Source organism: Haemaphysalis longicornis, unplaced genomic scaffold (assembly GCF_048455015.1).
Source record: "Haemaphysalis longicornis isolate Haplotype H1 unplaced genomic scaffold, Haemaphysalis longicornis Haplotype H1 scaffold_3, whole genome shotgun sequence".
NCBI classification, from domain to species: Eukaryota; Metazoa; Arthropoda; class Arachnida; order Ixodida; family Ixodidae; genus Haemaphysalis; species Haemaphysalis longicornis.
Genome location: NW_027526335.1, coordinates 93,094,368 through 93,120,520, shown reverse-complemented (window position 1 = coordinate 93,120,520; position 26,153 = coordinate 93,094,368). Strand labels below are relative to the sequence as shown.

At 47.6% G+C, this 26,153-nt stretch overlaps 1 protein-coding gene across 1 annotated transcript in view; it reads left to right on the top strand.

Annotated features, from left to right (window-relative positions):
• Window positions 1-26,153, top strand: part of Cu (NADP/NADPH phosphatase nocturnin) — a 77,851-nt gene that overhangs the window by 20,325 nt on the left and 31,373 nt on the right. Inside the window, exon 2 of the mRNA XM_077703833.1 lies at window positions 6,546-6,867. Coding sequence (XP_077559959.1) covers window positions 6,551-6,867 — 317 coding nt within the window. The 5' untranslated portion in view covers window positions 6,546-6,550. The remainder of the gene's footprint in view (window positions 1-6,545; window positions 6,868-26,153) is intronic.

Below are 26,153 nucleotides of genomic sequence, written 5' to 3'. Positions count from 1 at the left end.
ACAGGTAATTAGCACGTACGGCTTTATGCCAGCACGATCCGTGGAACCTATAGTCTGACCTGTTTACTAAAGGACGTCAGGAGCCATGTTCTCGCACGTCAGCAAGGGGACGCACTCACCCTGATCTCAGCAAGTCGTTTGAAATGGCAAATAATGACTTATTGATACATAGGCTGTCTGCGTATAGTTTGTCGCACACATTTCAGGAATGGTTCGCTATATAGGTATACCTAAAAGTCAGAACTGAGTTCCACATGGCGGTGCCCAGTTTTACTTTTGCGCAGCGCTGTGCGGGGTACCGCCGCAAGGCTTAATACTCGTTCTACTTCTGTTCAATTTATTTGTTATGACATTCAACTCGCGATCAAACATTACTATGTAGTGCAGTTTGCCAACAATACGAAAATTTACCGCACACTATCACTGGAAGATCGCTGTAACCTCCAAGAGGATGTTGACGCCATTTGGCCCTAAATCATTAAACTACGTCGGTCATCACCCACATTCTCAAAACTTCTTAATTCCTATTCACCTACTTGCTTTATCCTAAAAATGTGAAACGAGTTGCCGAGACGCGCGGCTACGGTGTAAATTTGGACGCCAATTAAGACTCTTTTCAGCTGTCGCACGTCCTTACAAATTCTTGTTTTCGCATTCTTGGCGCCATTTTGCGCGAAACGAGAGAGACAGGCGCGGAGCATTTATGTTTTGTCCCACTCTATCGAGCCCTGGTTATTCTGAAACTCGACTTCACTTCAGCAATATGAAACTGTCGCTAGTAGTACATCGCCTCTTCGTTTGTGGTCAGCAGCGTTTAATCTCACGAATAGCTTCTCAACGTTACACGGTTCTCAATTTTCTTCACGTGGACAGTCTTTAAACAAGGCTCATCACGAGCAATTATACTTTGCATATTTAAATGAATACATCATTAATTTGATTGCCCGCGTCACTTGACAAAATCTGACCGCCTTCGAGTGGCACCATTTCCTCGCCGTCTTCAAATTTGCTTTTATGTCGAAGCTGAAGATAACGTATCCTCGGAGTGCAGTTTTTAACAATCATACAGCGCATCATTCTTGAATTCTCCAGGAGGAGGAGGAGGAGGAATAAACTTTATTTCTATATTAGTTTTTGTAGTAGTGGCAGTCTTCTCAGTCTTCTCAGTCAAGAAGTCCCTCGGCGATCGCTACCAGGCGGGCCCTTTCAACCAGCCGAAGCTGACCGCCGGGGTCCGGGCTGGCTAGCATGCCTTCCCACTGCTCATGGTTGGGGGAGGGAATTCGGGGGAGGGATGGTGTGTGGGAGCACGCCCAAATCATACGGTAGAGTGTGCAGTGTTAGGGACAGTACTTGCAGGTGGCGGAGTAGGAGGTGGGATGAATGGCGTGGAGGAGGGTGCCGTGCGGGTAGGTGTTGGTTTGAAGGCGGCGGTAGGTGGTGGAATTCTTCCTTAGTCAACTTTTCGTGGTGTGGGGGAAAGATGCGGCGTTCGAGGCGGTAATGTTCGAGGATGTCTTTGAATTTTTGAGGTGCAGAATGGTGGACTTCCGACGGTGATGCTGGAGTGTTGGAGGGGAACGCCCGGTAGATATGCGCGCGGGCGGCAGCATGAGCCGCCTCATTCCCCTCCAGAGACTCATGTCCCGGGGTCCAGAGAATGTAGAGGTAAGGAGGGTTAGGGATGGACTGTAGGATGCGGAGGGCTAAGGGAGCTATGTGACCGGCGGCGTAATGGCGACAGGCAGCTTCCGAATCTGTGACTATGGTGATAATGCCTTGAGATGTAGTGGCTGCGAGGGCTATTGCGATTTTTTCTGCAGTTGTGGAGTCGTTGCCAATTACTGTTGCGGAATTCAATTCAATTCCTTGGTGGTCTACTGTTGAAATTGCGAAGGCTGGTTTATCGGCATATTTGGCGGCGTCAACGTAGCGGGTGTCTCGTGGCTTGACTTGAAGCATCTTGCGAAGCATTCGAATCCAGGCTTATTTTTTTTGTTAACGTTTTGATATCGAGGCGCTGTGTTAAAAAGCTATAATTCTTTATTGAAGCCCTTTCACTGCACTTGTTGTGTTTCATACTCTCTCTCTATATAAAAAAAAACATACTTCGCATTGCACTTGTATTCCTGTAATATGAGCTGATTCTTGCCTGTGTATCTGTTGTTATCAGCTTGCCACTGTGTTAATTTTCTTGTACTCAAACATGCTTCGCTTCTCCGGGAACGTACACATGAATGTATAATTTTTTATCCCTATCCGAACTTTTGTACATATTTAATTACCGTAGCCTGTCTTGTTACTTGTCTTTTAGCATAGCAGGTAGCGTATACGCTACTCTAGCGGCGGCGGGTACCGGGACTCGACTGCGCATGTGCGCGTTCGTTCTGTGGCCACGTGCCGGCGCGTGCATGCGAAAGTCAAGTTCCCGTGCCCGCCCCCGCTAGGGCACCGTACGATATCCACAATGCTAAAACGCTCTATTGCCTCTACTTATTTTTTTATTTCTCTTCAACCTCGACATGTACCTGTCTTCGCTTATATTTTAACACCTACCTATCCCCATAACTAAACCATGTACATAGTGCACCACTGTATACGAGGGTTGGCTTTGTTGTTGGGCACTTATAAATAAGTAAATCAACTTTAGATCGAAAGATCACTAAATTGTACAAGCCAGTTACTTTCCTTCCTTAGCCGTGCAAGTTTGTGAAAGGGTGAAGTTTCCAAAAACCGAAATTTATTCGTTAAACCGAGGAATTCGTAACGAACTATCATACTCCCCGGTAACTGACGTTATAAAATATTTGTTTCTGCAGTTTAACATGCAGCTTTTTACGATATGCTGCCATTGTACAAGAAAGCCGTGTCCCCCTGCCTCCCCTTAGAGACTGTTAAGAAAGCTTCCAACCCGTTTCTTTAAACTCATTCATTAGGACCGTATTAGGTGTGCTAAATCTTCCACACATCTTTCTCGTCTTAAACTCAACTGGCATGAAATAGGTACAAGGATGTAGGAGGCAACGTCCGAGTACTCGCATATCGAAGAAATCCGCTTCATTGAATAAATTCGCCTTCTCGCGGCGTAGCAGTTTCTCAGGGATCACGTACGTTCAGCCGTGTTTCAAGGTCTACATTACGCTTTCCAGGGCGGTGCCTACTGGCACGGGTTGCTGAGATAAAACAAAAAAAAGTTTGTTCGTACTCCGGCCTCATAACTCGTCCCCGCACGATCTGTCCGCACGTGTGAACTACGCCTTACATGCGCAGCGAAAGTCGCCACTTTATCAGGCACGTAGCGAAGCTCACAGAAGTAAAAACGAACCTTTGAGGCGTGGTTTCACACACTCCGTGTCGCTGGGAGCTGAAGTTCCTTGCTCGTTCGTATGCATGCGCTGTGGTGGCTGCGGTCGGCCTGTGTACCGTTAGAGGGGTCTTTCTTTCTTTATTTTCTCTTTTCGTTCTGTTTCACAGTTATCGGCATTGCGAATGCATTGTGGCAAGGTGGCTAACCCCACGCGGGGAGTTCCCAGTAAGGTGGTGTGCCTGTATCCTGTCCGTTTATTAATGCGAAATCATTAAGAACCCCAATACGTGAATACCCGGCGTACGGTGGGACTGAGCCATGGGGCTTCAAAAAAAAAAAAAGAGTGCGCAAGGAAAATAACAGTAACAATAAAAAAATCGGACAATTAGGGTCAGAAATTCAGACACGGGGCCAGTGTTTTGGGAGTCAAGCGCGCATCGTGGCGGGCCCTTGACTCCAACCAAAGGATGCGTCGTGGCCTTCGACTTACAGACATGTTTTAGAGACATCTATCGAGGTCTGCATGGTCAGTTTGAACATGATAATTGCAGATGCAGCAAAGTACGCCCTCAATGTCCGCTGCCGAATTGCGCACCCCTACGGCCTCGCCAAAGAAGCTGAACTCGTTTGAATACTCGGGGCGCTTCAACAACTGCAACACTCTGCCCCAACTAACGTCGCCAAGTTCCGACTAATTACGGACTCTGATACAGCGTTACACGAGCTCAACAAGGCCTACACACACAATGCAACTGCCAGTAACATTATAGCACTAATACAGACACTCAAACAACAAGGCACGATCGTTCGACCTGCGTGGACACCTGGTCACACGGTTGGAGCAGAGAAATCAGCAAGCCCACGAAGCTGCATGGGAGTGCCTCCTAACCTTTCCTTCCCTGATTTCCAACCCCCCGCCTGTGCCTACGCCAGTGAAATTGTATTTGCAGCGCCAACGCTTGCAACAAGAAAGCCGTTAGCGACCGCAAGACATTACCCCTCAGGGCTTCCTGCCTGCTGGAATCCCCCTCAGATGGCAAGACGAAATTATTATTAACAAGGCCTACGCAAACGCGGCACATACTCCTGACGTAAGATGAAAATAGTACAACGGTGCCACTTCCCTTACATCGGCACCCACGTGTGCCTTTTGTGGACAGGCTGCAATGCCTAACATGTACCATCTAATCTGACACTGTCCAAAATTTGACAAGGGCAGAGCCGCCCTGCTTGATAAATGGCCACTGCCATCTGACGCTCACACGCCTTTACAGCTACTCCGGAGTAACGCATCCTTACTCGGAGCAATAGGCCGATACGCACAAGAGAGTGCACTCTCTAGTGCGTATTGGCCTATTGCTTTATACTGCTCTAAACTGCTTTATAGAGACCATGGTCTCTATAAAGAAGTATAGAGCGGGCCTGGCCATGTTTTTTTTAGGCGGCACACTAGAACGAAGGCGCCCTCGAAAGGACGTATGATCCCACAATGAACTTTAGGGGTACCTCCTTGCCCCCAAAGGGCTTCGTGCCTCCTTTATAATAAAGCATATTCATTCATTTCTCAACGGCAGATGGGAAGTGCGATCACCCACGGAAATACGCCTCAATAGAAGGTGCAGGGAAACACAAAAATATGGCGCATGGAGAACAAAGATGAAAACGCTGCCGGCAACCAAAACCACCGCCAGCCGACAACCCTGCAACCGTCGTTGCGGCGCGAAAATTACGTGCCAGACATACATCCCTCTGATGACGGAGACATTGTGCAACAAATGGTGACATAATCCCGACAGACATGTCATTAGACATAGGCCGTATTTACATGGCGAGCTCAGTTTCTGTCGGGCCGACGTCATGTAAATGGCACGCTGAGCTTGCTGTGATGTGCTTCTGTCGCAGCCACGTAAACGCGGCCTTGCTCGAAATGCTTTTGTATGCCCTCATGTAAGCAGTCTATAATTTTTCCTTCCAGCTAAAACTCCAGAGCTACCGAATACAGAGCTACTCCAGAACTACCGAAAGGTTATGTGATTTACATGCAGTTATGGGTTGTTGATACCGCTTCTTCGATTGTCAGCAAGGCGGAACTGCGTACGTCATCAGGCAGAACTCGATTGTCCCTTTATTTACTTCTGGTGCTCGTATTGTGTTGTACCCGTTGCTGGAATACCTAAGATGATTTACAAATGGAAGGAAATAGGCTCGATTCATAAAGGATTTAACCTTGAACCCTTGACCCCCCCCCCTTGTTTTTTGGTACGCCCAAACAAAGGATTCAATAAGCACGAAAAGTTGCGAGAAGGGCCGAGACGTATACGGGCATACAGATTTTCGAGTATTGGGGTTAAGTAAACTTGAGAACTACTTCGATACGCTCATGTCAAGAGGAGCGAAGATTGATTTGACCATGTGCGACGTAGCGGGCATAGCCGCATTCTTAGTTGAAACTCCCAAAAATGCAAAAAAAAAGCTATATGAAGCATGGTTACACTCACCGAGGGGAACAATGTCGGTGCATGCAAACAGAAATTCGTGGTTTTACTAGCGAGACCCCACTTCGGCTTTCAAGCGTCATGCGGCGAAAAGGAGTCTAGATTTACAACACTGGATTAATTTTTCTGCCGTTAATCAAGCGACATAAATGAGATTTCCTATTTCCTCTGCATCGGCTGCTGCAGCCAGTAATTTAACAGGCGGGGTCGTGTAAATGAGCGAGAGAGAGAGAGAGAGAGAGAGAGAGAGAGAGAGAGAGAGAGAGAGAGAGAGAGAGAGAGAGAGAGAGAGAGAGAGAGAGAGAGAGAGAGGGGGGGGGGGGGGGAGTAGTGGGAGAGAGAGAGGTATCCGAGTGGGAGGACAGCCTTGGCTTTTGAGCCGCAGGGACGGATGACGCATTATGACTCACCCATGCAGGACTAATCTAACAAACAAACAAAGTAACAAAGATAGACAGTGATCCCGTTGGGGTCGATTCCAGCCGGGTCCCATGCAGCGTGTCACGGGCCCCTTTCGAGCCTGTTGATGGGCGTGCCGAATCTTTCCCACATCGATCACTCGTCAGTTAAAGCCGATACGTGCTATTGAAGGGCAGCGGACCCAGCATGGCACCCTGGGGCACGCCGCCCGCGTAATTGGTCCCCGTATGCGTGAACCGAGCCGGCAGTGCTGCCGCGAATGTGAATGAGCGCCCCAGAAGCCACAACGCTTCCCTCCTCTGCCCACGCCCCGTTGCTCGCAGTGAGGATGCGTGGCCTGGGCAGCCCAGCAGCGGGTGGTTGCGGCTGCGAGACCGGCCTGCATGATCAGCCGGGTTCGGCCGGGAAAGGAGGCTGCTCTGCGGGCTGTCGCCACCGACCGCGGGCGCTTTGCCGCACAGCCGCCGCCGCCGCCTCGGGCCCCGGCACGGAAACAGTTCCGGTCTGCGCCGCCACTGAAGAAGCCGTCGCCGATACCGTCAGCAGCTGGTCGACCATGCATCGCTGCGAGAGCATCGGGCGCGTGGACTGGGCCGCGGCCGGCTCCCTGCCGCCTTCCAAGTCACTGCTCCTCTACTTGGTCAGGTGAGTTTGAAGTGCATCAACTGCGCCCGACGACTGTCTGGTGCGTGGCCCGTTTTCTTTTCCTGCGAACACACTTCCGCGAACGAGGGCTCGTCTCCCCCACGCGCGTTAAGGCCTGGCGCTCTAGGGCCTTGGTGCAAGTTAATTAAAGACGAATTCAGATGCCTACGGGTATGTATCAAGGGTCGAAGACGCATGCGCTTGACTATATCCGCGCCTTTGAAGCAGCGGAAACAGGTGACACGAGCGAAGCCGGGTGATGTTCAATCACTAGTTAGCGTATGTGTAGAAAGTGGATGCCGTAAGGATGCAGGTGTGATAGCTGAGTGAACACAAAAGAATTTTATACAACGTGTTCTGTTATCATCGCTATTTACTGCCACAGCTTTGGTATAGGAGTCAGCTGACAGCTTACGACATTTTGGCTTGTATATGTATGACTATACACAGCGCTGGTTTCTCACGAACGCGAGCGACCCACTAGCATGAGCCTGCCCGCCCCGACTTCGCACACGAACCACCCCTTCACTTGTTCATGAAAGTAGTAACAGTTTGTGTACGTTTTCCCACTCCTTAAATCGCGAACCGGCTTTGCGAGCAAAAATGCTTAGCAAAGCGCAGCGCAGAGCAACGGCCTCGTGAAGAGCGGCTGTCACAACAGTATGAGCCGGGTTAAAGACCCCCTTCTCTCTTGCGAGCACCTGACATCACGGAACCGTGCTGACGGGTGAGGCCGACAACGAAAGCAGCCCACTCGCACACCTCGCGTGCATGCCAAAGAAGCCGACTTCGTCTGCCCCGCACACGTTGTGTCTGCTTGTGTGCCTTTCTTGCGGGAGGTATTCCGGGTAAGGGGAACAGCGTAATGAGCAGAATGGAGAGCTTGTGAAGCACACACAAGCGACTTCACCGTGCTGCTTTTCGTTGATATGAACTTGGGCTTTTACAAACTTCGATTACGCATGCTTGGGTCTAACAAACACGCTTCCATACCTTTTCTGATGTGACAATTGATTGCTGCTTACTGATGACGCACTCGGGCGTTGACATGTATCCGGGCTTATTATGTAAGATTTACTCGAAGCCAACATCTTCGCGCGTTTATGTGGGACGGATGCAGTTGTTCGCGGGATGCCGTACAAGCTACATATTTAGTAACACCTGGCGGGTCGTTTGCGCGTGCGCAATACAGCTTTTGCCCTTTACGAAATGCGTGCTTTGTATTGGCAGTCGACAATTCTAACATATTTTCGCGGGAACACAGACCGCGGCAATGCAAAGTCCGAGGACAGGGGGAGAAGTCTGTCTGGGCCCTTTTCCCAGCACTAATAAGGTTTTCGAAGTTTATGGGCAATCCTCTTGAACTACCATGGACTCGCCATGTGTGTCGGTTTATTTCTAAACCCGTTTCTACGCTTTAGATTTAACACAAATTCAGCAACAGTTTCCTTAATTATCTAGCACGTAGTTCTTTTAACATTTTTTAACAACGTGTTAGGATCTCATCGTTTCATATCATTATGTCATCCTCGTCACCTGTGAGGGCTGCGCTCACCAGGAATTGTCCGTGGGTGTTATCCACAGAATCCCTCCCTCCCTTCTCACGTCCCATCTGTTACCTCCCCATCTGGCCCTACCCCACATATTCTCGCATTCGCTTCCCCTCAAACAGGACACCGCACATCCCTGTCATACGACACTGTCTGCAACGTTACCATTGATGTCACAAAAAAAAAAACAGCCTAGTACGGACAATTTAGCCGTTTCATATTGAATTGCGCTACGTATACGAAGAGAAATAGGACGCCAACACGACTGGGACGAGACGCCTCGTCCCAGTCCTGTTAGCGTCCTATTTGTCTTTGTATACGTAGCGCAATTCAATATGAAACATCAACTAGCCCCATTCTACGTCCTTTTCAATTTAGCCACGGTCTACATGATTTATATAAGTGACTCTTCAAGACGGCGTCCCCCTACTGCACGCCCCCTTTTCTCCCGCTGACAACAGGCCTTCCTTTCCGTTAGAACTCGCAGCAACAATCGTGGGTAATTGTCGCCACTAACTCCGAGATGGCACGTGTCCCTGCATGAAAGATTTATTGGACAGTAGAAGTTTAGACATTACGCGCCAACGCATGGCATCGGCGAAGGAGATGGTAAGGGGGGGGGGGGGTAATTTCTCTTTCGAAGGCACCGGCATGAGAACAAGAACATAAGCGTACGAATACCGCTCCCAAAGACGGACCATGACGACACGTCTCTCCACGTGCGTGCCATTCGTTTATACGCAAGACCCCTTGCGCCCCTCATTAAACCCGCTCTGTTGAGCTTTTCGTCGCACTCCATCTGCATCCGGTTTTGCCTTTTAAACCTAGGGAGCGGGCCACGAAACCATGGTGGTGGCTCGGTTAGAGGAGTCATGGGGCGGAAGTCAGAGTTGAGTTCGTTTCTAAAATGTTCTTTTTGCGTCCGTTGCAGTTATGAGGCAATTCCGCTTGCGAGGACTCTGACCAATGATGTCGCCTTGCTTGTGCTGCGTCACATACGGTCATCTTCCATTGGCCAATCATGGCTGGACCGAAATGGACAGTTTTAAAGCGGACATGAAATGGACAAAGCTATTTAAGAATTCCGCCCCTGGTGTGAAATACCGCGTCCTCGAATTTGCGCGCCATTCAAGCCCTCGGCAGCGCCACCGTACAGTGGGTACTGTGGAGATCGACTGAGCTTAGGATGAGTGTTCTCGCGACGCACTCACGGCAGATTTTCGCCAGAGCCTGGCATCGAACACGTTCTCTGGCGAAGATTATATATAGATACCTACGGAAGTAGTAACACGCGCATACCGTTTTACTGTTTTTTTCCCCGTTACTGCATCCCTGCCGTGTGCGCGCAGCAGCGGAATTCAACACCACGTCTTCAAGACCTCGGACTGCCTGCAAGCTACAAACATGATAGTCTAAAGAGCACGTTCTCGCGCCACGCTCATTACGTTTAAGAAACACGTTTGACGTGCACGACATGCGGCGTCTCCTTTCCAGAAATCGCTGTGACAAGTCGCGTTTCAAATTAGATTCGCCTAAAGAGCGTATGTGATGCATGCTTAATTTACCTACAAAAAAATGGCAGTTTTATTTTTGAGGTGTCGAAATTTTACCGTTTAGTGATATTTGTTGTTGGTTGTATTGATTTGAGGGTTGGGGAAAATCGTGTAATATCCACTCGCAACAAAAGTAGGTTCAGGAAGCTAATGCTCTCTACCCGCGCAGTCCGAGAAGGAACGGGGAAGGCGAGGGTGCAATCTTGTATGTTGGTAAACAAGGTGTGCAACGCATGTATAGCCTACATTCTCACGGTTCCGGCTAACTACGTGTAGGCAGTACACCGGGTCGCTGCCGTGCATTTAAACGTTCCCGATGCAGTCATTACTGCACTTATCTCTCTCCCGATCCCCTACGTACGGAGAGCGCGGTGGTCCGAACTCTGTTAGTAGTATGCAGTGCTAGCGCTACGATTCTAGTTCAGTAGGCGCCAGCGAGCAAAGCAAAATTTCGAGGAAGAAGAAAAAAAAAAAGGACGTGACAAAACAGGCAAGGGAAAAAAAGAAAAGAGGAGGACCGGGCGGAAATCATTTCCGGCTTATCTTGCCCGGCAGCTTTTGTTCTTGGCCTAGATTTCGTAATTTATCCGGTTTGATGGGGCTCCCGCTCTTCAGCGTAGAACAAGCGAGCACGCGCGCGCCGGTCTCTATCGGCAGTTAAGGCGTGTTCCGTGTTACAGGCGCGCGGACGGACGCCTTGTACAGGCTGCCTTGCGTATTAAACTGGCGGAAAACGTCGGGTCAGTTAAATCACGAGCTGCGCGTTTGCCCGCCGCCGAGGAAGAGGGGATGGACGATGCGGCAGGAGATAAAAGTAGGAAATAAAGATTGTTATCGTGCGACGGTGTACGCGCGGGATGTGCATGGCTAAGAGCGCTTTGCTGGCTGTGTCCTGAAGTGACTGAAATGTGAGCTTCCGCTTTACGTTTGGGGACCCGGTGGCGATGTAGGTATACTTCAAGTTGACAGGTGGAAATGCACACATGGTAAACCATTCAATGCATGGTGCAACTACGTCGAATGGTGTAAATGTGTACATAGTTACTGTCATTCGTTTAGTATAAGTACAATGTGTATTTTCAGGGGCGCAAGGGCCCCTAAGGCTGAACAGTGACAGAGATTACGCGAAACCTCGTCAAGCCCAGACGGCTAATTCTACAAACTTCAAAGTCTCTATTAGAGTTTCGATTGCAGTTTCTACCAAACTGCTCATGAAGTCCTATTTTAGACTTCAGGATTTTTTCCCCCTTTAATCGCCGTGTTTGTTTTACGCAAGCGATAGGCGACGTGTGCTCGTAAAGGCCTGACAAAACGCCGTGTTATCTGGCGCTTACTTTAGAGAAATCACGCCGCAGTGATATATTACGCGCATACGACGTGAAAATACTTTATACGTATTTGAAAATAACGATTGAAGTTCACGTTAATAAAATAAACGCAAGTTTTAGTTCAAATTCGCGTTATTCTCCTAAAGGAGTCTAGTAACGCTGGCAGAAGTGCGAGCGATATGTGTGCGAATATCACACGCATTTGTTGTTTATCAACGAGACATTGTCATTCATTTTTCATCTATTCCTTGACCGATCTTACTAACGTGGTTTAGCCCTGGTTCATTGACTTTCGCTTCTGTGGTGGGGTACTGACAGCGAAACGCTTCGCTCGATAACATAAAATTACTGACGCAGCCGATGAACTCACTTCTCATCGCGCTAATGATTAAAATCTTCGCTCCATTTTTTATTTTCCTCTGGTTTTCGATCATGTGACGCATAAGCTTACTAGAAGGGGCACGGACGAATGCAGCGCGTTGGACTATTTATAGCGGAGTGGTGTGTATTGCCTCCTGTGAGTCCCGCTACACCAAAACACTTTAACTGCGATTTTATTGCTACTCGTGAAAACAAAACACTCGTTCTTCTTTTCTGTTTACCTGTTACTGACCGAGAAGTCACAATTATATGTGGCAGGGAAGTAGTTTTCAACATCTCGTCGTGCGAAACCGTGGCCGCTGCACATATGCGAAGAATCACGGCGCCGAAGGCTCGTGAAGTTTTTTGGCGTGTTTCGGGCAATGGCGACCAAAAATGGCTTTTTATGATAGCAAACCCACGTCACCTTTGGGCAAACAAAAGATGAAAACATGTAACGGAATCATTCCAGCCAAAGATTTAAAATACATCACGACATTGCGACCAGTCACTAAGAGAGAATTGGAACCACGCGCGCGATATTTTTGTGGAAGAGACCGAAAAGAAAATCGTCCTCTTCGGTGTCTTCTGCTTAGTTTATTTTAGCGCTAACCATGCACATTGTTACGTGGCGGCACGACAAAAGAGACGAACAATGGTTGATGGCGAAGTGTGGTATTTACGCGACATTGGCACAGGGCGATGGGATCTATGTACAAGCGGCCATGATAGCTCAAGTATGCGTCCGTGCCACCCACTTTCTACTTTCTACTTCTTTTGCTTCCAGTAACAAAAGATTCAATTGGAAGTAAAAAAAAAAAGGCTGTCCTGGGAAACTGGTACCCACAAATGTGATGAAGCGTAAAAATTGCGAATTCAAGCACACCCATTTTGCCAGCCGGAAGCACGTGGCACAACTGATAGCCAATCAGAAAATGCTTTTGGTCAAGATGGCGAATATACACAAGAATTCACCCAGTCGAGGACAGGACCTCTGGGATATGAAGCTCTTCACAGAGAAGAGAAGAAAATTATTTTAGTCCGTAAACATTCGGATGTTAGACGTCCGGCGAAATACTTACAAACGTAGTTTTTGCTTTGGCCCCTTCCAAAAAAGAAGCTGCCGTGGGGGGTAAGATGACCATGGGGACGGTTATCATTTGACAGCAATGCTACGGACAGATCTTATCTGGAGATATGTATTGAGGAGTGCTGCGTTGATCTCTTGTACAGAGAACTTGCCAGCACTTTCGTCCATCCAAGCATCTAAGCCATTCTGAACTTTTTGCAGCGCAGTCAAAAGAATAAACCGCAGATGTTAATATGGTACACAAAAGCGATATTATGATTAAATTGCAGTCAAGTGTTGCGATTTCCCCTCACATTTGCTTGTGCGTTAAATTTCAAGAGACAGCATTCTGGGCACAGAAGCCTGATTTGTATTATCTGACCATCTTGCCCCCCCTTCCCCCCCCCCCCCCTTCCGTTCCGTACAGCCAGTTGAAAAGTTTGCTGTCGCGCCCGACTTGGTTTTAAAATCAGCAGCAAAGGTCCAAGTGCTCGGCACGAAGTTTGCCTTAAACCAAACAACTTCGTATCATGACCGGGAGATAAAGCCGACATTTTTGCGTCCTTCCGTCACTGACCAAGAAATCCACAGACAAGACCACCGAAACCTTGCCCCCGTTGCCAGCAAATAGGCCAAGCTAACGTGATTAGTTTTCCGCGGTCTCATCAGCGCTATGGCACTCGAATGACAGAAACAGTGTACTTGTAGACCATGATGATACCTAATTTACACAGAATGGATCCCGTTAATATGGGAGCCACACGATATGGACGAAATATTCAGTGATGAATTTGCTGCGGCGGTATTCTGGTACTTAAATATGGCCAGTATTCAATTGCGTGGAATGCATGCAGGCAACCAAGCGCGCGCCGCCATATCTGTGGCCAAGCGTCTGTTGCTAGGCGACGTTGTGCGCACGGCCCGCAGATCAGGCACCCCTCTTCTCCTCCATGCAACCGTGTGAGTGCGGCGTCACTCGTTACGTCGGGCTCCGTGGGATGGCGGTACTTGTCCATGTCCGCGTGGCGCATCGGCCATGTCTGTTGCCGTTTCCAGTGTTGCCAAGCGAAGAAATTGACCGCTAAACTTTTCAACGAATACCATCTATAGAAACCCACCGCCAGGACTGCAAATACAATTTTGGCTCCTATTATGCTTGCGAACGGCACAGACAGCCACATTCATTCGAAGTTCACCTGCAGTGTCTGTCGTCCTTCGCTGACCGTGTTATTCATCATGTGGGTGAGCATATTGCTTCTTTCTCCTCTACGCGCATGCACGCGTACGCCGAAATTCACATGCCTAAAGGTATAGTCGCATACACACGCGCTGTGAACTCCGCCCACTGACTGGCATCCCCAACTTTCTCACCCAAAAGTACGACCTCTCAGGAACCTAGTAAAACCATCGCACGAAACGGATACTTTGCCTAGTGCAAGGAGTCGGCTTAGGCATGAACACCCTAAAATAGTTCTCAGGACTCCGAATATCTGCAGTTTAATTAGTTGTCAAGATTTACCTCCAATACAATTAAATGGGATAGTTTAAATGGGATAGCTGCGAAATCTGTTAAAAATAAGCCGTACTCGCCTTCTCCGCCGCAAATTTCGTTCGCAACCGTAGCTCTGTCGGGAGAGGGAGGAGCAAATTAATTTATTAGATCCAAAGGTCTATTCCCGCCTGTGGCGCCCTAGACGACGCCTTGGCTCCTGGCGGCGTCTTCGGCCCTTTGGACAACCCACGGTTCGATGTCATTGTTTTCGATGCGTAGCACGCGTTCTCACGTCGCTTCATACTAGGAATAGTAAATGGGCCGTTTGAATTTCTGAAGTCGTGTCTCTGTATAATGGGGCATTCCCATAGCATGTGAGCCAAGCTTGCAAGCTCAGGTCAATGTTAGGACCCGCCACCGTGTATTTTCGAATGGAAGTGCCTGTAGACGCTTGGGTTACGACAAGTGCTCATCTGGCGGCGTCTCCACGCGAGCACCTATCCTAACCCAGTCCTCTACCTGCACTTCCATTTGGATAAAGCGCCGTGAAATTTGTCTTTGGCATTCAGCCAGATTTAGCCGCCGTAGCTGTAAACGATAGTCTCCGTAGACCTCCTTAAAATGACGCTATTTCCGGCACATTTTTTGTGGTGCGTCCGGTATGCGAGGTACCTCTTTCTCCTTTACTTTCTTTCTCTTTGTGGCGAAGAGGTGGCCTATAAAAAGACCCACAGCTCAAAGAATTAAAACAAAGTTTAAAGAATGCTCAGGAATATGCAGAATGTCTCAGGGAAGATCCTACAAAGTGAAATAATCGAGTTCAAACAAAAATTTGGTAAATGTGAATTTGGGAATCGAACCCCGGGCTTCTGGGAGGCGACACGCGCCCACACACCTAACAGCACAGCGGATCCATGCTTCTGTCTGAATAGAAATGGACCTAAAGAATCCGTTGCGACCTTAGACTTAGAAACGTGTTTTATAGATATTTCTTGAGCCGACATGAGTAATTTGAGCATGCTAATTAGACATGTAGCAATAAAGCGAGTAACAAAGTGCGTTTCTTTAAACGTACGTTTTCCTTGGCGTGCGCAATGGCGCCACCATGCAGCATCCACTGTAACCTGCGATAAACCCGCCCGTGGAAACAATATCTTAGATTTAATACCGACCTCAGCACCTGATGCTGTCGTGGAAGTCCTTTACCGAGAAGGTCTTAGCGACCACAGACTTACTGAAGTAGCCCTTGATCTTCCTGTAACTTTTCCCGGCAAAACTACAAAAAAAAAAAATCGCGCCTACAATAGCCAACTATGCCGAAATCAACAATGAACTTGAAATATTCTTTAGCCAGGTACTCTTGCCCTCGTTTAGTAATCGTTCGGTTCACGACAACTGGATTCTCCGTGACAAAATGACAATCTTGATTGATAAATACATTCCATTCATTTCGATATCCAATGACAAATCGAAAGCCTGGTTCTCTAATTCACTTAGCCAGTTAAGAAGTAAAAAAAAAACTGTGGTTGGTTCCTCTGTCACAGGAATCAGTAAAACACGAAAGTGAAATATGCAGCGAAATCTACAGCTGAGCATGATTTGCGGGTCGGCGGCTGTCTTATGGGTGTGCATGGCGAGCGACGTCCTTCTGGCGGGTCGCTTAGGCAGAGGTGTACTGCGTCATTTCCGGGACGGATATGACGTCAGTGAAATCTTGTGGTATCGCGGCATGAAACACTTTCGTGTTTTAATATAAAACACAAAAACGAGCAACCCTAAGCATAACGTACTCTTTAGTAATAAAGGTTGCTTCCCCTCAAGAAGACCCTGTGTGCAGGGGTGCACCCTTTACAGGCCGCTTGCTTCGTTGTACTGGCGTCACTTCCGTGACGGATATGACGTCAGCGAAATCTTCATGCATCGACGAATAAAACACTTTCATGTTAAAAAAAGTCTCTACCGAAAGCGCACAGCCAGTGCGTGGGAGAAGTATAAGTAGTGCTTAGTTGCGTACTGCGCTGCTATGCGTTCTGCTAAACTTAAATATTTTTAAGACCTGGGTACCCTTCTAAAAACTAATCCAAAAAAATTCTGGCATGAAATATCTCGAAACCGTGATGCTAACCGCATTATTTTACACGATGAAAATCCCGAACCTCTTTCTGACAGCCAGTGTTGTTCTGCTTTTTCCCTTTTTTGCATCAATGTTTACTCGGGATGACCAATCCACATTACCTAACGTGCCGGATTATGATTAAAGTAAAATTCTGTGTTATATTTTTCAACAATATTTAGAGTCTGGGAAGGCACCTGACGACTGGGAAAATTGCCAAAGTTACCCCATTGTTCAAATCAGGAGACAAACATCTATCCCAAAATTGCCGTCCAATCTCACATCGATTCGCTGCAAACTTTTAGAACACATTATCGCTTCCCACATTTACAATCTTGAGTCTAACCTGTTCTTTTTCCGCAACCCACATGGGTTTAGAAAAAGGTTCGTCATGTGGTACGCAACTGCTACAATTCACGACTGACCTTCACTCGAACATGAATAATAACCTTCAAGCAGACTGTATTTTTCTCGACTTTTCAAAAGCGTTTGACCATGTGCCCCCCTGCCGCCTTATCTGGAAACTATCTGCTCTTCAATTAGACTCACTAACCTTATCCTGGCTGCGAAATTTTCTTTCTCTCCGGCAACAATTCACTGTCATCGATAACGATTCGTCGCCAATGTATGATGTAATTTCCTGGGTGCCGCAAGGCAGCGTGCTCGCTCCACTGCTATTTATCTTTATTAACCACTTGGCACATGGCATTACATCATTCATTAGAATATTTGCCGACGACTGCATAATCTACCGTCCTATCAAAAACGTTAACGATCATTATGTCATCTCACTTAGCCGTATGCATCACCCCTCCATTTTTTCTTACCGTGCAAATAACGAAGTGCGCTCGCATGTTTCCACATACAAATATTTGGGCGTAAACTTCACACAAACTTTTTCATGGTCCTCTCACATCATTAATATCTGCGCAAATGCCTCGAGATAACTTGGATACCTACGCCGTAGCCTGCATTACTCTCCCGCTAACGTCCTCAAACTAGCTCACAAAACTTTTCGCTCTCAACTCGAATTCGCCCCCCCCCCCCCCCCAATCTGGTCCCCCCACCAAAACTACCAACCAACATGATGGAGGCAGTTCAAAATAGGACCGTCCGATTCATGTCTCGTAACGATTATTTCCACTGCAGCGTAACACAACTTAAAAGGGATTACTCACTTCAGCTATTATCCACTCGCCACAATATTTATCTGTTATGCCTCTTTTATAAATACGTAAATAGCACTAAAATGACCAGACTTCCAATTGAACGACCCTCCTACTTATCAACTAGACTACACAACCGGCTTAGTTTCTCGCGCATGTACGGTAAAACAAACTCTCTTAACGCACCCGCATTGCCTCGAGCCATCACGTTGTGGAATGATCTTCCCGATAACTTTGTATTTGACACTGACCCAGTTTCCTTCCGCAACAAATTACCCTTGCATTTCAGTCGATAATTTTAAGCCCCCTGCTTCGTTCTTGTATGCATATCGCATTTATAGTGCTCCGCGAAAATTCTTTTGTAAACACATTTGCCCACTGATCTTTTCGTGCTTTATTTTTGTTTGTTCAGACCTATCTGAACGAACTGTCCACACTTTCTGTAAGCGCTGCTCTGGCTTTCCCCATTCATTATGCCCAATTCTTTGCCAATGTCAGTTACACATATTGTACACTTTCCCAATTGCTACGTGCCATGAATTGCATCTTTTAAGTTGTTTGGTGATTATATATGATGCTAATTTATACATATTTAGTTCTTGCGCGTACTTTTTGGCTTTCGGCACATTTCGCACATTTACTGGTTGTACATGCCTTTGCTGGCACCCCTTACTCAACGCCCTGGTAATAAATAAATAAATAAATAAATAAATAAATAAATAAATAAATAAATAAATAAATAAATAAATAAATAAATAAATAAATAAATAAATAAATAAATAAATAAATAAATAAATAAATAAATAAATAAATAAATAGATAAATAGATAAATAGATAAATAGATAAATAAATAAATAAATAAATAAATAAATAAATAAATAAATAAATAAATAAATAAATAAATAGTGCGCTGTCCTAGCAGAGTGCTCGCAAGCAGTGCGAACGAGGGAAATTTTAATTGAACAAAATTAAACAATAAAAAGGCAGACAAGGACGATGATAAGAGCCCACGTTCGACAGTTGGACACTAATGATTTCGCATTATTAGGAGCGCTTGTGACCTAGAAATTTTTCACGTGCTTTCATAAAATTTCTCACTGAGAGCTGAATTCGAGTGCTGGCGAGGTTTAGCGCCTTGTCGAAGCCACTTGATATCGCAAATAGTGTAGAGCAGAGCAAGTTGCATGGTAAAGTATTCGACCCCAAAAGCAGCCGAGACCACCGCCGCCGCGCTTCACTCCTCACCTCCATTTTCCCCCTCATTCATGCATAGTACACGCAAGATGAAGCCATACGCTTGCTCTCAAGCCACCGAGAAGTGCCGAATACCTCTTGCCCACGTTTAAAGAAAGGGCCTTGGGGCTTGTGAACAAAAGTACTCGGTCAACACCTCGAGGCCAACGCTCTCTAAAGCATGGTTGTTGGGCATGTTTTCTTCTACCGATAGGAGGGAAGGCTGGAATGCCCCAATGGGCTACTAGCTGCTTGACTCTGTACACTGCGTGCTTCGGAGCACGTACATGAGCTTGGCAGAGTCACCCGTTATCGTTGGCATTCTTGGGCAGTCACTCATCTCCGCCTTACCGGCCGCTATCTGGCGAAACGTTACCGCACAGTTCTTTCCGAAACACATTTTCGACCTAATCAAAGAAAAAAAATGAAATAAACGTAAAGAGGAATTTTTGGAGAGTGGGCGTCGTGGGGCTGAGAAATCGCAGGCTAAGATGTGAATATTGTGAACAAATTTTCCTCTTGCTGACTTTCTTAGCTTGATTTCAACCATGCCAACACGAGAAGCGGAAAGCGAAGCCACAGAGCAAGAGTGCAGCGTTTATTTAGGACTCGATTGGACTTTTCTGCTGCTTTCGGTTTCACATTTATTTTTGTGCTGTCCTCCTATTATTCCTTTGCGTACGGTATACCGTTCTTATTCTCTTGCAAGGCCCGAAAGGGGAAGAAAGATTGTAAGGGCCAGCAGCAAATGTCTCGCACATGCGTTCTTCATTCATGGACGCATGTCTTGGGAATGGGTGGGCGGGTGAGTGGATGTGTTTTGCTCAAAACAATGATCAGCGATTTCATGTTTTGTTGTCCCGCAAAACTGCCCATAGACGCTCCAACTTATGCAGGCTGCTTACGCATGGTGACAAACGGCGGCTTACTGCAACTATACGTGACACGAACAATCCATAGTCCGCCGTTATAGCCGTAAGACGTGAAGCATAACGCGGCTTGGCAATCGCGCGTTTTAGATGCGAAGGCATCTCATTCACTCGCCTTGTCCCTCCATACGGCGTTGTCGTTGTCCGTCCATACCCCTCCCCCATTCTCCTCGTCGAGCGAGCTGCGCTCTCCACCGCTCACCCCCTCTCCTCTCCGATAGCGAACACTCTCTCGCAAGGGGCATTGGATTGGATTGGATTGGATTGGATTGGATTTGGATTGGATTGGATTAAAGTGGATTGTGTTGGATTGCGTTGCCTCATAGCCGCGCCACGTTGCGTCTAGCCACGGCAGGGGGTTCACGGCACGTTTCACGCGATGGGAGAATCAACCTAACGGAAACAATAACGGAACCCCCTATGCGTCGCATCTACACAGGGGTTCCCGCGAGGGGAGGTGGGAGTAATTTTTTACTTGCGCGACTTGCGCGCATGGGCGCAGCGGTCGCCGAAGTTTAGCGACCGAAGCGAAAAAAATACCAAAAAAATACAAAAAAAATATTTATGCACCCTTATGAGTATACGATGGTTGAACGCGAGCTTTGTCATGACGGATTTTTTGGCTGACCAATCCCACACTGTGAGTACGTGCTACTCTGGAGGTGCGCGCCAGTTTTCTAGAAGAGAGAGGGAACAACATTTATTGAAAGCCTGCAATTAGGAGCGAGCCCCGTAGGGGCGAGCCTCTAAGACGCGGCCACGACGTCGTGTCGGCGTGCTCTTTCTGCCTTACCCACAGCAACTCTCGGGTGGGCACGCGGTAGGCTTAACGTTTGGGTTTGGGGTGTGCGGCGCGCATCGGTGCCTGCTGCTCGGCGTTAGCTTCGACTAGAGTTCCTCTATATAGCTCCCGCAGGGAGCTAAGCTTTACAGAGGAACTCTAGCTTCGACCATGTCGAAATGAAGCAATCGCGATGGACGCCGGCTTCATAACGCGAGGGATCCAGGTTAGATTCCCGACCACGGAAAGCGTCTTAGGGGCGAAACACCATAGGAGCTCCGGCTGTCGGTGTCTCATGGGGTCACGGTACTAAAACACCGGGACACGTTTTCCAACGCCTCGCGCTAGAACGTTTTATTGGCAAAAGTGTATGCTAAAAGAACGCACCGGGACACTCGTTTTTCGTTCGCGTTTGCCTGCTTGCTTGCTTGATTCTATTTCGCTCCGTACTCGCTTTAACTTTTAAATTTGCAGTTCTACTTTTCGAATTTCACTTCTCCTCGGTGTTCGTAATTGGGATGTCGCGTATATTAGCGCGCGCCGCGTGGCAAGAGAGAAGATTTACAATCTTTGAATACACTTATACACCGCCTGTTTCGCCCCTCCCCGGGTTTCGCTGGCTTAGTTTTTTTTTTTTTTTTTTACTTCACCCACGGTCATTCATCCTCACCGTCAGAGAAACTTGGCTTTCCTGCAGGGCGTATTGGCGTACAGCGGCATCAGTGAGGGCACTCAAGCTTCGCTTTAAAACGCGCGCTGCGAGAAAGGTAACTTCGTTTCGACGTTGTGGCGTCGTTGAACGTGCACTACGCGACGGAACTCGCTGGCGCTAGGATTAATTGAGCGACCAGCGTTTTGTGTTTTTTCCTGGGGGCCCGAGATGGCGACTTTCCGCTGAACCTCAAGGAAGCGGGAAGGAGCCAGATTGATGACCCTTTCGACCCCTGGCACACGCCGCAGAGGCGCCACGACACGACCGGAGTACTACCACAGCACTTGTGCGGGTTTGTGGGAGTTCGGAGCCTGCCCGGCATGAGTTGGTGAGGGACGACCACGCCTATTCGAAGCGCGCATGCTCCCGGTGAAGGCCGTGCCGATGGCGCGAACTTGGGCGGACGTGGCGGCTTCCTTGCTGTGGGGCGCCGTAGCGTCTTTCGTCTGCAAGGCGCGTTTGTACGAGAGGTAAGCACGTTTGCACTCCGTGCTGGCTCAGTGACGTTCTGCCGCTGCGCAGTCCGCTTATTACATTGAGGCGCAACGGTTGCGTAGCTGTATACGACAAAAGTATAGTAAACATTGATCTGCACAGTTGAATGATAGTTCAGTGAAGCTGTTATGAGGCCACTTATATAGATCTCCACCCGGTGGAAGGAAAGAGACGGCTGTGCACCCTCCAGCCAGGAAAAACTGAGTTCCACATAATTCAACATATAAGTTTCAGCCTAGTTTGTGATAGCAAAACTTCGACATCACAACTAGCTGCTAAAGGAATGCGAACGCAAAAGAAGAAACGCACAGACAGGACGGATGCGAGGGTTTAAAGACGAGAAACAGGAACACACATTCTTGGCTGAAAACATAAAAGAAATGTATACGGCGCAGTTGTCACTCAAAAGAATTCCCGTGCCGCTTGAGGTACTATTTCTCCTTAGCCTGCAGGAGCAGCGAAGGGGGCTTACAAATTTATCCGCTTCGTTGCTGATGCACAAAGCCTAGATTATTTCTCTATTGTTGCTAGAGCCTGTTGCCAGAGCCCGTAGCCTTCAGGAGGCTTCAGGAGGCTGCTTCAGGAGGCTTCAGGAGGCTTCAGGAGGCTTCAGGAGGCTGCTTCAGGAGGCTGCTTCAGGAGGCTGCTGTAGACGAGTTCTATATACGCCGCTTTTCTTTCGGCGTTCAAGAAAGATTACTGCATTCGCAGCGCAAACAACAAACAACGACGAGAAGGAGAGCGAGACACGCGGTGTATTCAAGAATATGAAACACCAACTCGTCCTAACATCAACGTTGACAAGATTCGTGGTAGAGGCATTTGTTATAACGTGCTGTATGAACAAAAGATGAAAACACAGACAGCACCAGCGCCGACAGCGTTTGTATACTGTAAACAAACAAAAGTCGTGAAAACTGATCCGTAACTCTCCGCTCACCATCGGAGGCGCTTCGGGGCGTTAAAGCGTAAACTTGAGTAATGCGCAGTTGCCACGTCAACGAAGAGCGGAAGCTTTCGTTGTTTGATTCGTACGGTGCGGTGTCGAAACGGTGCCAAGCGCGAGAGTGTCTAAAAGCTACAGAAGTTGTCGAGCCAGTGCCCTACACTGAGCTGAAGCCACATATTAATCAACAACTTCGTAAGACATGCCATTCGAACTGGAGTGAGCAGACAGACAGCGAACTGCACATAATAAAATCGACGATACACAACCGATTCACACAACAGGATGCGGAAGTTGCGTTAACTAGATTACGGATGGGCCACACACATGTAACACACGCCCTCCTGATCACTGCATGGATCACCAAGGCCCCTGTGCAGCAGGTGTCAAGGCCTATCCGTAATTCACATACTCATTCAATGCAAGGCACTTGGCACAACATGACGCAAACACTTCCCACCACTATACAGACAACATATTCTACAACACCCATCATACGTTTTAGATGACCCCATGTTTTCCATCAAATTCGTTTAAGAGTTCCTCACCGACGTCGAATTTTTACTCCTCATTTCTTATCATGGATCTTGACAACCTCACCTTTTACAATAGTCATCATTACTGCCTTTTGTTTCCCTTCACCTTTATTTTTACTGAAATGCTTCAGTATATACCCTCACACAATTCTCACAAAATAACTATTTTTGGCGCTCATTGCCCTTAGTCGGCTTTGCGCCATAACAATCCAATAATCTTCATCAAGTTGTCGAGCGAAAGAGGACCGTTCCATTTTCAAGAAACAATCTAGCGCACATTTTGGTGGCCCTGCTTTTAGCGGGTGTTTCTAAGATTTATTGGTTTCTCAGGGAGAGGAAATGCTCCCACCATATTCGCTTTGTGTCGTGTAGAGTTCGTGTAGCATTGTGTAGAAGTCAAGAACGGCCCAAACCGTTATAGCTATTTCTGTCCGGATCTTCCATAAATTCACCGCAGTCGCTCATTTGCTAATCAAAACTTATAAGGGATGCTTAGAGCTTTCCACGAATGTGAAGGTTGGAAGGTTCCAAGAATGTGAAATTTGGATTTGCTGTTGATCTACTGTGAAAATTTCCCTTGAACTTTCGTGCAGCTCTTGTCGAGTCACGGCCGCAGCTTCATCCATAGCCACTTCCCGTGGGCGGCGGTTACGACGAGCGGTATTTCGCGCTGCCCTAGCCTCTTCCGCCGTGGCGTACTTTCTCGGGTTTAGCCCGCCCGCGACTATGGCCCGGCGCGCCGTCACATAGCGATGTGGACTGAAGATCTAAACGCACGCGGCGCCGTGCACAAGGCGCGTCCAGAGCGTGCTTCGGTCCATCACCTTTTCTAAGAACCCTCCTCGGGCGCTGATGTTTCCCTTTCCCAGTGCGCGGTCCAATTTTCGTGCGATTTTGTGAACCTCGCAGTGCAACCTTTAAACACAGAAATAAGTATTTCTTCTGAACAAGCGTAAGATGTTACTGAAACCACCATGAAAGGAAATATTCACGAAGACTCCACACCCAACTGTAACGCGCCACGCCGCATTAGACAGAGACGGACGGACCCAGACGAACGGACGAGGACGGACGGGCAGTTACGCACGGACAACTGGCACACAAGATTATCTTCTCGGCAGCGCCATAGGGGCCTTGAGAGTGTTATAAACAGGAAAGGCGTGGTGCTCTCGAGCGCTGACCCTCAATTATTGTATTTACTCCATTCTAAGCACCCCCATTTTTCCACGATCGCGATGCCCGAGGTAACGGCGGTGCATAGATTCAAAAAACATAAATTAACTCCCCCTCCCCCCAATACACGCTTTTTTTGCGGCGGTATCTCGACAAGACGGGCGCGAGGAATAATGCTTCATTTGGCAAATATTCAAGAGAAAGGTTTGTACAGGCAGCGAACCAACTGCTTACGTCTGATACTCAGTCACCCTCACTACCACTCGAGTCCGTTGCACCGTTTGAGCCGCCGCTCTCTGCACCCCACAAAAGATCGTCTTCTGTGCCGTCGAAGTGCTTTGTAATTGAAAATTCATAAATTACCTGGAGGCCACATCAACTTGGACTTGATAACACGCGCCTGAAATCCACTTGGCAATGGTTGCTTAGAAAAAGGGGCGCTAAGTTTCGCATGTATATTTTTTTACCAAAATTTTTCTCTGAAAGTACAGGGGACGGTGCTTAGATTCGGGGGGTGCCTAGAATCACACAAATACGGTAATGTTGAATAGGAACCTGTATATACATTCACACTAAAGGACAAACAATGAAACAATACGCCAATATCAGTGCGTATAAACGCTACTATTTTGTGCAATTAGGAGCTAACTCCAGACCACACATAGACCAACAATGCTCCTGCTGAGCACATGACTATTCAGCGCAACAAAAAAAGCGCTTGTTAAGTAGCTCAATGTGGCGCAATTTGAGACAGATATCGTTCACGTCATAGACGTTTTCCCCTTCTCTTGTTTGCGCGTTTGGCAATGACCGTACCAGCCCCTTTGAGCCCAAAGCACCCACATGCGCTGAAAAATTGAACAATTCAGTGCCCTATCATGGCACTCTGTTAAGAAGAATGACAAGCGGAGCTGGGCGCTGTCCAGGAAGTGCACGAAACAAACACATTGTTTTTAATTTGCAATTTAGTATAGTTTATAGTTAATTATCCGAACGAAACTTGGACGAATTAGAGTTTTATTCCAGGAGATAAACATGGTTCTGTTCGTTCGCCTCCCATTAAAGATGATGGATTGGCAGGAGACGGCAATTGCACAGTATTTGCAACTGCACTGTGAACTAATTATGACAATAAATGAAATACGGCGTAATGAAGTCGTTATAGCGGCCGCTTTTAGCATGATTTTTAAGGTACCTACTTTAAGGCAGAGCTACCGCGTTCACCCGAAAGTTGGCTTTTCCTCTTCATTCAGTTTTGGCGAGGCGACTGTTTTTAACCCATCCTGACGACGTAACGCAGTTTTCGTCAGACCATAGTCTATAACAACTCCGCTGTCAAAGAAGCTGCGTCACTTTGAGGTATCTGGCAATCAATAGAGCTACCACGAACGTTTCGGCCCAAATTGAAATAAAGACAATGTGCAGCATTTGTAAAAAATTTCTAGGCCGCACCAAATGTTTCTGCGGCCAAAACAATTCAGAGCAAACGCTTAACGTTTCACTGCGAGCAAATTATTTTATGACAGTACTAAAGCGAAATGTTTTCTCCAGCTTTCCGGCGTAAGACGTTTCAGCCTTGCTCAAGAGTTACGCTTGTATTTTGAATTTTTCGTGGCCTATGCGCTTTTGGCATGGCCCAGAAACGTTTTACAGACTGTACCACCGCAGGAGCTGCAAAGATGGCCCTACCGACTTGGTGGATAGCGGAGAACGTACTGGTACAGCATACCTACATAAAATATCTCGTATACTACTGTGCAAGTAGTGGTTTATGCCACCCGCTACGGTGGCTCAGTGGCTAAGGCGTTGTGCTGCTGAGCCGAAGGACGCGGGTTCGATTTCCGGCCAC